The 15772-nt window shown below is 46.4% G+C and overlaps 1 protein-coding gene across 1 annotated transcript in view; it reads right to left on the bottom strand.

Annotated features, from left to right (window-relative positions):
* Nucleotides 1-14753, bottom strand: part of ndst3 (N-deacetylase/N-sulfotransferase (heparan glucosaminyl) 3) — a 74576-nt gene extending 59823 nt beyond the window's left edge. The window contains exons 1-2 of the mRNA XM_018735639.2: nucleotides 14447-14753; nucleotides 10889-12178 (exon numbers count right to left, since the gene is read on the bottom strand). Coding sequence (XP_018591155.1) covers nucleotides 10889-11869 — 981 coding nt within the window. The 5' untranslated portion in view covers nucleotides 11870-12178; nucleotides 14447-14753. The remainder of the gene's footprint in view (nucleotides 1-10888; nucleotides 12179-14446) is intronic.
* Between the last annotated feature and the right edge of the window lie 1019 nt (nucleotides 14754-15772).

The following is a 15772-nucleotide window of genomic DNA, read 5'->3' as shown; positions in this document are numbered from 1 at the left end:
AGGACTCCGGCTTTGGGCTTCCCGATCGAGATAAAGACCAGAGGGTGGGAGCCGCACGCACAAAAGAAGAATGTCAATAAATAAGTAAGTGGGGGCAGGGTGGGGTAGCGGGGGCACATCTTCGCACCGGTAGGCCGAGCAGATCACATGGAATCAGGCGAAGCAGTGATGCTCAGTGGCAGGACTTTCCGACAAGAGGTTCTGACCCATCGCAATGAGCGCCATGAGCACCTGTAGAGGAAATGAACAACTGCCTCTTATTGAGAGCGACTGAAGTACAAGTGAGGATAGCTGGAGACCTGTCTATTAAACACTAATTAAATATGTTAGAAATATCACGTTGCAATTTAAATCAGCATCCTTTTAGATTTTTTTTATAAATACATAGAGTTAAAGAAAATAAGATGTAATAAAGTCAAGCTGTAAATTCACTTCTGTGCAATCTTTCAAGTCAATAAATTACAATAAAATAATTTATTTTATCAGAACCATTAATATTTTCGTAATGATGATGGATGCACGGAAGGATAGATGGTTTTACAAAACTGAAGATACAGAAGGCTTTAGAAGGCTGTATGTATGAAAGAAAAAAAAAAAACAAACTCACCTCCGTGCAATCGTTCAAATTATTAACTGGAAATAATAAAATGTAATTATTTCCAGTATTGTTAATAATTTTGTTATTATGATGGATGGATGAAGGGTTTTATAAAAATACAGACATGACTGGGGTTCTGACATATCTTTGCCAAACCATAACCTCACCTCTGTGCAACACTTCAAGTAATTAATATTCAAAAACTAATTATCACGTATTATATTCAATAATTATTCTTACCACAATTGTTACAACTTTCAGCTTTGCGATCAGAAACCTAGGGGTGTGCAGACGGATCCATAGATGAATGCACGCACAGATGGATATGAGTCTTTCTAATTCACTATCAGTACAACTGTGCTTAATGCACTGTGTTTACAAACTATTTAATAATTTACTCAAACTCCTTAGATTTGTCCCACTTTATGACACTTTTTTACACTGATTTTTCTTTTTTAATCTTCTTTTCCTATCAAAACAAAAAAAACACAGCCCTTTCTTCTCTTATGCTGTTCAAAAGCAGAGCTCCAGTTGATGTCGGATGATGTCTGACATCGCATCAGACTCTGCACAACTTGATCTGACGTCGGGCTTTGAATGGTTAAAGTGCTCCACAATAGCAGTGACAGGCCTGTTGTGATCTCTGAAACTACATCACAGCTTCAAGCCCTTCAAAGCAGCACATTATCACAGGGATGGAAATCACATTTCTTGTAATATTACAGAAAAGGACACTTTCCGAACAATGGAAACTCACTTAAACATGCTCCTTATATGCTACGCTTAATGTCTTGCCCCCATGATACAAAAATTCATAAGCAGTCTGAAACTTTTTTTCATTCCAAGGACCAAAATGAATAAAACAACTGCACTATACCTCAGCACACATGTTTTAGACAGAACTTCATCAACAGATCAATGAATACATTTACATTACTAGTAACAATCTGAGTAAAGATGTGAATGACCCGTGTCTTTCTCTATTCAGGAAAAACAGGCATCATGAATTTCAATAAAAAAATAAAAGCCGGTTTTGTACAGATCCTTAACAATATGTAAAATAAAAGGACAGACAATGTGTAACATTTCTTGCGCCATGTAATGTTCGTTTATTTCCCTTTTACAGATCTCTTACACTCACTCACACCAAGACACTGCAGATGTTGTGTACGCATTTTTACAATTTAACCCAAAACTGTTTCATGGATTACAATTACTTCCAGTGTTTAAAAGACTTTTGGCCCCTCTCCTGTTTCTGAGAGTTTGAGATTAAATTATCCAGAACTAATTAAGCGCATTATTGTGATGCATTTGTGATAAAAGAGCAACCAGAGAACCATGACGTTCTGCATGCTGTCCGCACAAAACCTGCGCAAAGCTCAACTAAATGTGAGCGTCTGAAGATGAAATCAATACTAATTAATTTTGGTATGACTGATTATCTAGGCTCCAAACTAAACTGAGGAGAGATCTCTTAATTAATTACTTCCTCCAAAAAAAAAAAATAAAAAATTGAAATCAATATATACGGCTAAAAATAAATAAGAAAAATGAGTTCATATTGATCACATATAGATACTACATTCTAATCCAGATCCTGTGTATTGGAAATGGTGAGTTTCTATAATAAACATCAGTGGATATAATGCGAGGCACTTCTCAAAAGGCCAGCAGGAGGCGTAGCGGTTAGTGCGACCACCTTTGGACCTGAAGGTTGCAAATTTGAATCCCATCTCCTGCTGTAGTGCTCTTGAGCATTACCTAACCTGAATTATTCTAGTTAATATTAGAGAGTGGTATGAATGGCTAAATTACTCAGCTTCACACTAATTTGCTTTGCAAAAAAATGTCAGCTAAATATTTCATCTATTAAGTGAAGTCACCTCTCTACGTGTAGAGTCCAGACAAAACTGCATGCACACCCTGAGATGGAGTATTTACAGGTCTTTAGTATAAAGGTGACAGAAGGTTATTTAGCAACATGCCGCAGAGGTTAAAGACGGGTGCTACCGGAGCACCTGCTGTCACACCCTTGAGCAAAGTATCTTCACCCAAAGTTCCTGCTGTATTTATAGGAAAAAAATGAAAATTTGCTTTGGATGAAAGTCACATTGGCTTAGCAAAGAGAATATCGGTAAGAAAAAGGTTTAATCTAATCTAATCGAACCATTTGAGCTGTGTATCTGCGAAGAAATGCTGTCTGCGATGGACCGCTGACAGAGTGACCACCCGAGCGTGTGACATGGCGAAACGTGATTGCGCCGCCATTACGGGCTTTGAATTCTTTGAGCCAAGAGGCTTCGCTGTAAGATGGGTTTCTAGGATGAAAATGCATCTCAGAACTCTATTTTTGTAACAGGAAACAACACTGTGCTCAGACGATTTAACTCTCCGAGTGTGTGTGTGTGTGTGTGTGTGTGTGTGTGTGTGTGTGTGTGTGTGTGTATGCGCGCAAAGCACAGAAACTGTTTTCTCACTCAACTGCTCGTATCTTTTCAGGATGAACACCCAATTTGCTTGTGCGAACTGCCTTTCCTTCCGTACATCCAGTCACAGTGACAACATGTATTTAATACCAGGCACATGGGTTTGTTTCCATGTTTACTAGCTTGACCCAGCCGGGCAGCAAAACAACCAAACTGTTAATGACAAAAACCAGTTATTTCTAACTCGCCACCCAGCAAAAGCCACAAACCCGCAACCGCGCTCTCAAAATCTTCTCCGCTGCACAGGTATAAAACCTCATTATTAAAAAATAACAGCAAAAAAAAAAAAAACAAGTGTGGGTGACACTCCTGAGCTTTGAATTAAGCTCTGACCTTTCCCTCACCTTACAACCTCAAAAAAATGTTTGGCTGCTGGATAACTTTAGCGCAGTCTGACATTTGGCAAACTCCCACCGCAAACTTTGGCCAGGTTATTAGATGTCGTAATGTTTGATCCATATCTGACGTGACTTTCTTTTTCCACTTTCTCTCTCTCCGGCGATGACGTTCCCCTCGGGTCCCAAGGCGCCGAAGTAGGGCTGCTCAGAAAGGGAGTTTTTACATATGTACACAAGAAGATGGCATAACTAGCACAAACAGCAATTACAGCACGAGAGCATAGTTAGCGCCTCTTAAAAACAAACATGTCATAATCAAGAAAACAAAATTAATCAGCAAGTAATACCGTGGTTATGACTGCTCCCTTATAATCTGAGGGATCCTGGTGCAAATCCCACTCCAACAACTGAATGCAGTGTTTACGAGGTGTGTAAAAAGTCACTGACACACTAACAATACCCTGCTGTATTTACAGTAAATCACTGCACAGTTAATTACATAATATTGTTACGAGTCAAATAAAGCACAGGGGAAACGATGTCCAGGTATTAAACAAAGAATGGTGGTAAAAATAAACAACGACAACAGCTCCCATGTACACGATCCACATTATCATAGCATCTGCAATCAAAAATACTCAGGAACTTGTTCTCACAGAGAGTAACACATAGGTTTCGCTGATGAGGTGAGAGATCACACATATGTACTAAAAATTTTCTATCACGATAAGTCATTTAAACCTGTCAGGATTCCATAGGTGTATAACATCACACACACACACACACACACATTTTCAGAACCGCTCATCCCATACGGGGTCACGGGGGAACCGGAGCCTACCCGGTAACACAGGGCGTAAGGCCAGAGGGGCAGGGGACACACCCAGGACGGGACGCCAGTCCGCCGCAAGGCACCCCAAGCGGGACTCGAACCCCAGACCCACCGGAGAGCAGGACTGCAGTCCAACCCACTGCGCCACCGCACCCCCTCTGTATAACATCATTAGACTGTATATTTGCTAAAGCTTCTCTAAACTTCTAGCAAGCCGATGTCCATGAGAAATTAATATTAACAAATCCATCAAAAAAACAAGGGAAAAAAGAAGTGACCTGGAATGTGAAGTTGCCCCCCCAACACACAAAAAAAAAAAAAAAAACACTGAGATCACAGCACAGTTTCAGACCAACTTTTCGATCTATAGTCTGCTCCCTACCAGAACGAATGGAAAAATGACTCTTGGCCTCGCTGAATTGGGGAATGTCTGTCTGGATGCCCTGGACAGGTTTTATATCTTCCCCCTCAGCAGCTAGGAGATGTAATTTGTAAAAAAAAAAAAAAAAAAAAAAAAGAATGGCAGGACTGTCTTAGCGACGCCAAACCACCTCTCCAGTCTGAACGGCATTAGCCGGAGCCTTTGGGCTGAGAATCCAAAACAGACCAATGTTAGCGACGGCGCTAACATCTGAAACGCCGCAGCAAGCTCTTCTGGAGCTGTCTGTTCCAGCCAGATCTTTACAGGTCTATTATAGGGCCTCCGTGCATTTGAATAAAAGAACCCGGAGCACAATTACAAGCAGGAACGGAGCAAACTCGCATCTGTAGTCTTTCAAATCCCCGTGTTCTTGTCCCGATTCTTTCAGCGCACGCTTCCGTTTTAATGAAGTGGTGGTGAAGGGCCGTGCCGTGTGTGCGCGGTTTCCGTTCAGGACGCTCGTTTGTTTCGCGGAGCCGTCAGCGACCCCGGGCCCCCACGTACCGTGCCTCAGTGATTAATGTTTCAGAAAGGATCGCCGAAGAACGTGCGCTAAAGCTCCGTCCCTCACGTGGACTTGATGGGGCATCTAGAGTTGCGCCACCATGCCGCCGCGGAGGTCGCCTCCCGCCCGGGCAGGGCTCTCTGGAGTCTCCACGGCATGGTCTCGGCCCCAGGTGCGACGGCTGGATGGCATAATGATAGAAAACCCTGAAAATACTGCAGAGCGCAGCACCGACTTTACTGCGGTCCTTTAAACCAGGGATTCTGGAAACTCAACATGCTCAGAGATGGACCGTAAAACACACAACACGGTGCACTTTTCTGCACGTTTCACAGAAAATTCCACAGAACGAAAAGTAAAAGCAGAGAAACATTCAAACGCCACCCTCCTTTACGTATACACCCTCATTCCGAAATATATCTTGTGGAATATGAACTCCGTTGAGGGCCCTCGACCGAGATGCGGGCATCATAAAATCTCCGGGCAGAACCAACGAATGACAGTGTTAAATTTAATCTGCATTCAGTAATAAGATACATACTAATCAGCAGCTCCCTCTCCTAAATAAATTGTTTTCTTGCTCCAGCTCGCTCCAGAGGCAAGAGGTGTCGCTTTACAGCACCGACGGCAGGAGTGAAATGTGAAATCCGTCAAGTGGAAAACACACCTGTCGCCTCACGAGCATTCATCTGCATGCACGTGTTGGGCACCACTATTGTTAACACTTCACACATAACACACGGTGGAAATAGGCTGCAGCAGCACGGTGACCGCCATGACGAGGCCTCCTGTTGTACCATTCGGACAAGGTATTTAACCCAAATCAGTGAGGTAGACGTACAGTGAATAAAGGGGTAATGTGTACAGCCATAAACCGTATACTGTAAGGGCAGCTATTGACATAGCGGTTAACGCATTGCACCCAAAGTATCCATGTTTAAATCCCACCTCCTGCTGAAACACCCTTGATCAATGTATTTACCCTGAATTGACGCAATAAAAATTACCCAGCTGTACAACTTGAGAATGCACTGTAAGCAGTGTTACATTGTAAGGAATTCTTGAGAAAAAGTATTAGCTAAAGGAATGTTGACTTGCACTAAAAACCCCTGTTTAAGATACATCAATAATGACTACAATAAATACTGCTTCTGCTATTATTAATTTAACTGACACTTTCATCCAAAGCAACTTAAAATGGGGTTTGTAAAGCCACGAAAAATTATTTAACCATTTATACAAAAGACTGAGTTACAATATATGCATTCAGAGGAAGCACCTCGTTCAAGGGCACTACTGCCAGAGCAGGATTCAAATCTGGGTTTTTTGACTGCAACGTGACAGGTCTATTCATTGCCAACATCACTGCATCTAATGAAAATTGTGTGTGTGTGTTTATAATAGGCCATCAATAGGTTTATAATAGGTTATCAAGGGATCACAATGGACAGCTGTGATTGGTCAGTCTGATTGCTACTGATCTTGACCCTTCACTGTTCACCTTTTTGGATATCTTGATATGTCGAACCAGTAGGCCTGGCTAAGGCTTCCTGATTCAAATGTCGCAAACACCTGGGAAGTGGTTACTGGCGAAATCTCGAGCGTAGGCCCGATGGGGCCCACCTCTCTAACACGACTTGTGGCCTAGAGCGAGCGGTACGCTAGCAACGCCATCCCTGTCTCTTCACCTCATTTTCATCCTCGTTACCTGCTGATAACTCTCCCCTGGGCCTGACTTTCAACTCACTCTGACTTTCAGAAAAATCAGGTGAAGCGAGATACAAAGACACGCGTTTCCCGTGTCAGAAAACTGCGTAAAAGTTTTTTCCTTCTTCTTTCCCATAATCCTCATATATATGCATGCGGCGGTGTCTCACTATAAAATGCAACCGTGAAGGCCTGAGTGAAAGCAAGGTTCAGACATCGCCTTGAACCCTGGTGTTCATCACCTGACCTGGTCTCTACTTTTTGCACAAATAGCAAAAGTTTCCCAGACCCGAACTGTGGAAGGAACAGCAAAAGGGGCCGGGGGAGGCAGCAAAATATTTTATGCACGCAAGACCTTGGTCAAAAATTTCGGAGCCCATTTGTCAAAGGCCTCAAGACGCTCGAGTCATTACTCAGTGCCATAATGGTGCGGATATGTCAGCGGAGCGCGGGAGAGTGACATTCTAATCTCCAGCATCCGCTGTTGACTGATGACACGTGCAGATGAATCCAGTGGCTATTTAGCGCTGCACCACGGGGGGCCGAGCGTCGGAGACACCAGCGAAGTCTGGCAGACTCTGGCACCCATCTCCAAACTCAAACCTGCTCTTACACCTCCTGAACAACACCTTGTTGTCAAAATGCTCGATGTTCCCCGAACGTGATGCCACTCCGGCGTGCGACAGTTTCCCACGTCTCCCAGAATACGCCAAGTGGCTGTGATTAACTCAGAATGACACGGAAAGTGCAGAGTCTTCCATGCAGAAGCGTGGCACAGGTGTGGACACAGCAGGTACAATCAGTTTCCCTCATTAAAAAAAAAGCCTAATGAATAGACGGAATTCCGTCCTACTTCAGCAACTACATGGACAAGATGAGGACACAACCTTCCGATGAGAAACAGCGTTAGCAGGCAACCGCTCTATAACAGGTCTTTTTTTTGATGCATTTGCCTTTACCGAACGTTTTCCTGAGGAACGCTTCGAAAATTGACAACATACGCGAAGCCCTGGAACGTCTTCAAATGCATGCCTTTCTTTTTTCTTTTTCAGGTCTAAACAAAACGTCTAGACCTGACGTACTTTGCTTTTTGAATCATCACAGTTAATTGTAAGAAAGAGCTTGTGACGCGTTCCGTAATTCTGCGCATGTGGGTTATTTTCAGTGTATCTTATTACTTAATTGTACTTCACCCAATGGATGTAATCCGACATACCTATATTTGTGCTTTTCGCATAGAACGCCTGCACAGTTTCACTTCTGAGCTGTAGATTTGCAAAAGAAAGACGAAAAGTTGTATATGTGAGTATGGCAGAACACAGCTGCATATATGCCAGTGCTATATTGAAGAAATTACTTTGACAGGTATCAGATGGGTGGAAAATTTGCATACAGTTAGAGAGCAATATGCCATCATTATGCAGTCAAAGTGTACGTGACCAGTCACACTCTACTACCCACCTCGTTTTATATAAGCATTATATTGGGCTTTACTGCAACCACAGATAAACTGAGAAATCCCAGTCAAAAACTACTTTTCAGCTTGCAGAAATGTCACATTATTATGAACATTTATTTTGTTCACACTGTGAGAAAAACAACAGTGATTGACACATTTATAGAGCAGGGAATTCTTATTGAACCGCTTCAGGACAAATACCTTGATCAATAGTATTACAGCAGGATTCAAACCAGCAACCTTCACGTTACAAGACAACTTTCCGAAACACCACAGTACCTGTAACTGAATTCTAATTAAACATAAAAGTACCTCATACAATTTTGTATATTTACCTCCATGATGCCGACCTCTTTGTCCCAACAAGAAACTTACAGTTCTTTACCCCTTCATACAGAGGAGTATTTCTTATTAAGCAATTCAGGAAAAGTACCTTAATTATGGGCACCAAAGAAGGAGAGGAATTTAAACCAGGAACCTTCACACTGCAAAGCAGCAAACCACTACACTACCTGCTGGCACCCATATAGCCATATGTCCAACTAGTTTAAATAGCTTTATCTGAAATTAAGAAATACCAAAGAATGTATATCATATTTTTAGTGCAATATAAGGATAACGTATAAATCTCTCTCTCTCTATCTATCTATCTATCTATCTATCTATCTATCTATCTATATATATGTAGAGAGAGAGACACACATTTATATTTCTATGTGCCTGGATGTGTCTTCTGGGTTTTGCTTTCTTCTTCGGGAGCCTTTATTGGCTCCTGCCAGAACCAAACATGGCTTTTCATTGATTAGCCACCTGCTTTCATCTCCTTCCAGTGGCTTAGTTAAAGATAGCAGGCACATGAAACAAACAGGGGTTTGACTCCGCCCTCGCGATTTTGTCCACCTGTTTCTAAAGTGGGGAGGAAGAAAACAAAAACAGCCGGCGTGCACCCACCCGAAAACAGATGGCGCAACGGAAGTTGGGGAAGTGGGATATGCAAATGTGCCGATGGACATGGGATCAAAAAAGGGACTGGCGCACAATTTCCCGGACCTAATTTGATTTGCTTTTGTGATCACTCCGGGAGTTTAACGCTGACATTTCAGTCTGCCCGGCACATGGGCCTAATTCCTGCGTGATCCATCTGCCTTGCACAAAACTGTTGCAAAAGGCAATTTATATCCTTTCTCTAAATTAGCTCCAACAATATTGTGACAGGGCACATTCTGAGCTAATGCCAAATTTGGGGGGGTGAGTCACAATGCATGCAGATAACCTTTTAATACATTAATGGATTAAAAAAGAAACTTTAAAAAGAAAAAAAAAAAAAACAGCGCAGATCTTTGTTAAAATGATTTCTGACTGTTTTCCTTGTCTGTTGTACTGAACTGCACCACCGTGTCAGACCTTTAAAAGTCATTTCATTTAGAACTCGAGACATATAATATCTTTATTAAGTGTGCCTTTAACGGAATCCGCAGCAAGGATTTCAGTGGATGAATATAGTCTGGAATGCATTAAATTAATAGTCCAGCAGAGATTCGCCCCTGGAACACATGAGACCCGTCCAACAATGTAGGTCATGGTCTTAAGGATGCTTTTTGAGACCAAAAATCCAAACTACAATCATGCAGGGAAAAAATAATTAGTGCAACTGTAGCAAACAAATCACACAATCACATGGTGAAAGCTGGATTTTTTTTATGCTCTGGATATTAACCAGCTCGCTGTCCCCGTCCAGAGACAGGAAGTCCCCTGTCACTTGACCTCCCATTACCCAGCAACCCTAATGAAACAATGGGGCCTTTCACATTTCATTATATTACTTTAGCGTTTTCAGGTCTCAGGACAATTGAATGCAGGGTAATGGCAATTTTTAAATGTTATGTTTAAATTCTGCCCTGTATCTCGGACATTTTGGGATCGTAATATGGAACATTCCGCAACACAATTTCGCAAGAGCTCCACATTGCAGTATTTCATTCTTCTGCTGTTTAATGTGAGTATTTTTTTTTGCCGTTACCTCAAATAACATGAAAATGGCAACAAAACTTCCACATCTCATACAAATGCTCCCGGTAAATGATAAAGGAACCACCTATAAAATAAACGTAATAAATGTGCAGTGAGTGAGAAATGCTTGTTATTCACAACAGCGTTGCGGTACGAATGTCGCGACACGGCCGTCGGCGCACTGTCGGGACTCGCGCTGAACTGTGGAATCGAGCCCATTCTGCGGCCACCCCGGAGCGTAATAACCTCTAGAGAATAGTCGCTGCTTCTGCCACTTCTCAATGGGGAGGGAGGATCACTTTGCATAACTTGACGGCTTTATGCTGTTGTCACCCGCCCAGCCGTGGGCCTGAAAGAGGCTCGGTAAGTCATGAAGTCAGGAGACAAAGGCCTGAGTGGAGCCCTCGGGCTGCCTCAGTGGGGTCTGAGTGCCTGAACGTGAGAACGTGTGAATGAAAGCCATTCAGCCCTTTATCCCTCTTGATGGGGCCCTTATCCCGATAACGTTCTCGCAAGTTCTCCCTTTCCTTACCTTAACATCATTGGCGTTCATCCTGGTGCCTTCCTTCCCGACGAAGATGTCGTCGATGTCGACCAGAATGTACCTCTCCAGGGACAGGGACAACTTCTTCCCGGAGAGGAAGGAGATGGCATCGACGAAGATGAGTCGGTGCAGCCAGTAGTTAAGGCTGTGCCCGAACATGACTCGTTGGATGCCGTCGTGGAGGCCCAAGTCCTGGACGACCGTGACATGGAGGGACAGCACATTGAGGCCTGGCGCCGCACCGTTCTCAATCGGCCTGGACTTGGCCAACAGCACCGGTTCATATGTGGAATGGTTGGACTGGAAAACGGTCCAGTCATCCCCGGGCAAAGGTCCCCTGTCCACCTCTGGTTTGGTGACATAAAGCAAAGGGGAGCGAGGGTTGACGCAGCAATCCTTTAGGCCGAGGTTATTGTGAAGGTAGAGAGGGAAGCCCTTGAGCTTCACAACTGGTGGACTGTTTTCATTGCCCTTGTGAAAACCAATAATTCCCACGCTGTACTCCACACAGTACTTATCTAGGAGGTCCCTGTTCCACACGTCCATATTGATGTACTTCATCATGTTCTCATAGATGATGAGTGCATACCGTCCTCTACCCTTGTGGGTAAGGGGCGGAATGTCACCTTTTCCGGGCGCAATCTCCGAGTGGTACTGGAACTGATTGGATTCCAGAATAGCAATGATATCCTGGCCTAACTGCGAGTACTGGCTCTCAACAAAGACGAGCACAACAGGTTCCTTCCTGGATGTGTCGATGGGCTTCGCCGTCTTCATCTCCAGGAGCCTATAAGGCAGGAGCTTGAGGTCCCCGCAATCCATGGCGGCCGCCCTATCGGAGAGCTCCAGTTCCTGGTTGTAGCCACTGTACAAATAGTAGGCTGAAACAAGGATGCTGACCGTGCAGAAGGTGGCAAGCAGGATCACCAGGCGGCGCAGGTTCCTGCGCATCTTGGTGACAAAGTTCATGTTTGGGAGAGTGACGGCGTTTCAGCCCTCGACAATGCTGATCTTTGATGCTCTTTGCAGCTCTTGTTGAAAGCAGTTCCACGGTGGAGAAGCTGCAGGGCTCTATGGCAGTGAAAATGTATTCATGTAACCATTGCAATGCATGAAGGATTGTCCTACAGGAGCTTTGGCAAAGGCGGCCCGCTCGGAGGGAGGAACTTAGGCGGGGTGGGTGAGGTAGCAGCAAACCGTCGGGCGATCGCACCTTCTTGTAGAAAGTGGACTGACGATTCCAGCAGCCAAAGCCTGATGCAGTCGCCTGGATGTTATCTGGGGGTACAGGAAGAGAAAAAGGCGGTGTGAGCCTGGAGAAGGAAACCGATGGTGTTATTTACTGATTGACGGGGCTGCTTTCGACTGCTGGGCAGGCCAAGCGGCAGCCGCCCTGAGCTGCGGTTGTCGTGCACGTCCCGCAGCTGCCGAGCGAAACTGTCTGGGGAGAGGTTAATCCTGAGGGCCGGGAAAAGCCCTGCAGCCTCCAGGGCGTTTCCATCAACAGACACTCTGCCACATGCCAGCTGTGGCCATTTGCTCCCGAGGGTGGCACCAGCATTGATATTACATGACGAAGATTTCAGCTGGGGATTGTGGGCTTTTCATAACAGCAACTGGTAGTTTGATTTATACGCATGAACTAGAGAGGCGCGACAATTCGGTTTCACATCTTTCTGGAAAACCATTTTAAATCACGCAAAGGGGCCTTTCCAGGAAAAAAAAAGCGTATTAATAGCAACACCGGTCAATGTAATTAATCCAGTAAGAGAAACAAAATGTTAAATACAACGGAAATTTGTTTTCCATTACTTTGCAGCTAAACTGGAATATCGCACCTCAGATGAACACGATAAAGCGTGGCTATGCTACTTTATGATCTTTATTTTGACAGACCGAAAGCCATTCATGCCACATAAATTGCATGCAGTTGAAGCACACGACAGTTCTATTCATCAGCGATCTTATGAGAAAAATCACGAGCGCGAATTACCAGCAGTGTAACTTGGGCAACACGGAATCGAAGACAGGCAATTTGGTATTACGCAGCAAAAGAACAGCCTGCCTTATTTTTTTCTCTATCTGTGGGAAAATCTCACAAAGTAATTTTACTACGGCGCGAATGTGGGAGCAGACCCGTTTTAACTCATCTCCTAACACGGGGATGTGCTGCAATTTCCCTTCCGAGAGCCACTTAAGCGTACGGGGGAACAAAGATATCGGCACACAAAGGAAGGGCTTTTGATTTCTTATCTTACTTTTCCCCCTGCAGAGTGGGAAGTAAATCTGGACAGAAACCAAACAGCTTCACACGCACTGGCTGGGTCTGATTTATGGAACATGTCCGAGGACTTTGGCAGGACTTGGTATATGGCCCCCGCTTTTCTGCACTGTCACGTTAACTTGGAAACACACTGTACAACTTATCCGGACGGCCCGTGAATGATGTCCACACACCTTGCGCCCCTCAATCATACCCGCCCCCCCCCCCATCCCCACCCCCACCCCCACCCCCATGCCAGGGCTCCCTACCGCCTTCCCTCTGAGTGCCACCACTAGGGGGCAGGTCCTGCCAGCGCGTCCCAGGAGCAGGCAACTCGAGCGCAGGGTTTGTGTTTGAAGTGAAACAATGTGAAACAACGTGTGCGGCATCATCGGCGGCTGCAAAAATAAGTTTACAATTGAGGAAGAAAGCCGCCGAAAGTCACGTTATCTATCATTGTCGAGGCTTCTCTCTACCCCTTCCTTGGCCAGTTCTGTTCTTCCATCACTTTCCCAAACTGCCACAAACACACACAGTCACCGGCAGCAACTTGGTACACACGGTACTGATTTTTTTAACGCAACGAAATGAAAGTTAAGTAAAGCGACAGGGCAGCTCGTACACAGGACTGAGCGAAAGTTGACAGTCACGCACGCACGCACGCACACACGCCCCCGTCAGCCTGTTTACCATCATGGTGAGGACAGTCCTGCAAGGTGGTCCCCGGTGCGCAGTGACTACTTAAGAACGGCAAGCGATGCGCGTGCCTCGTCCTGCATCCCTCCGAAATCCATCCAGAAACCAAGCGACCCAAACGAAAGCAACACTTGTGAGGGAGGAAGCCGCGACAGACAGACTGGGCATCAATTACCGCGGGGGGGCTTCAAGACACTTACGCGGCGAGACCACACACACACACACTCTTAACAGCTTCTCCCGGGCACACCGACACACTCCGGTGTCGCGAAGCCCTGCACTGTGCTGGACCGCAGCTGCCACGCATACAAACACACACACACACACACACACACACACACACACACACACACACACACAGACAGACACACAAGCAGGCAGGATGTGATGCGCTTCACGCGCTCCCGTGCGATGCGAGCTGGAGATCGCAGGTCTGCGTGGCCGGAGCGCCACGAAGGATGCTGGGCTCGCGCGCGCACAGGCAGGGCACACGGTCATGAAGCGGAGATCGTGGACGGGGACGTGATGGAGAGACGATGGATGGACAGGTGACGGAGCAGAAGAAGCAGAGGCGCTCGGAAACTTACGGCACGCATCGGACGATCCTTCCCCGAGGAGCCCGGCGCGCGCGCGCGCGCGTGCTTACCTCGAGCCGAGCGGGACTCCCGCTGCGGGGGGCGGAGAGGAGGAGAGGGAGGAGAGGAGGAGGAGGAGGAGGAGCAGGAGGAGAGGCGCAACGGCAGACCCTCGATCTGGACCAGTTTGCGGGAGAAACTCCTTAAAAGGCTGCTGCTCCGCCGACAGAGCGCGAGGCTCCAGTCCCATTCTCTACAGGGCGGCCAGCTGGAATGATCCGCTGCCTCTATTCACCATTATTCTCGCGCGCCGACTCCCCCCACCCCCCACGCACACACCCACCCACCCCACCCCCCCTCCCCCTTTTTCTCCGCGACAAGGATTATAGCGGCGGAAAAGACGCGCGGGCTACTGGACGCCGGTGCGCGAGGAGCCCGGCAGCTGCTGGCCTCGCGCCGGTGCCCGCGCGCAGAATGCTGCCGTCTCCCTCGCGCACCTGAGAGAAGTAGCGCGCGAGCCGGTGTGCATGCGCGCGCGCGAGTGTTTGTGTGTAAGTGTGTGCGTGTGTGCGCGCGCGCGCGCGCGAGAGTGGTGGGGAGGGAGTGATTGACACCAGCAGCCAATTCCTTCAGCTAATCACGGCAGTCTTTCCAGTGGGCGAGGAGCCATTGTCGGTATCACTTTAAGACAGTGGAGAGGGTGGATGGGGGGAGTCGGGGGGGGGGCATTGCACGCGAACGCATTCCGCACCGTCGCGCGGCCGATGTGGTCGCTCCCGAGTGGCACCGCCGAGGCGTTCGAGTCGCGATCCTTTCCCATCCCGATGCTGTTGGGGGGGACCGGCTCTCATCTGTCCCAGAGCCCTAACTGGGACAGCAGCGAGCAGCACGTGCTGTGTGTGTACAGTTTCCCAAAACCCGAGGACGGGATTTCACACTTTTTTTTAAATTGTATGTTCAAAAAAGCACAGTAGGCATTTAATTGATATCAGTGCGAGAGGATGTGCGGTCAACCCTCCTGATGCTTTGCTGCACTACGTACTGAATGGACACACACACACACACACACACACACACACACACACACACACACACACACACACGAAACAGCCCTGATCGCAGGATGCTCTTTTTAAACGATGATGTGTATGAGAGTGTGAGTGTGTGTATAGCCATCTCACACACATCCTTCCCAAGCAGTGTGTAGTAGAGCAGCTTGGCTCCAGTGATCCATTGAGAAAGTGTCCACCGTAAGGCCTCGAGTTCGACGCAATTGGTTCGCGCGGCCCGAATCAGCACCCCTGAGGAACGAAGGCATCCTGCCTTCTGCATTGTGTG

This window comes from Scleropages formosus, chromosome 16, assembly GCF_900964775.1.
Source record: "Scleropages formosus chromosome 16, fSclFor1.1, whole genome shotgun sequence".
Lineage (NCBI taxonomy): Eukaryota > Metazoa > Chordata > Actinopteri > Osteoglossiformes > Osteoglossidae > Scleropages > Scleropages formosus.
The sequence above is the reverse complement of the archived record's forward strand: the minus strand, read 5'-3'. Positions and strand labels throughout refer to the sequence as shown.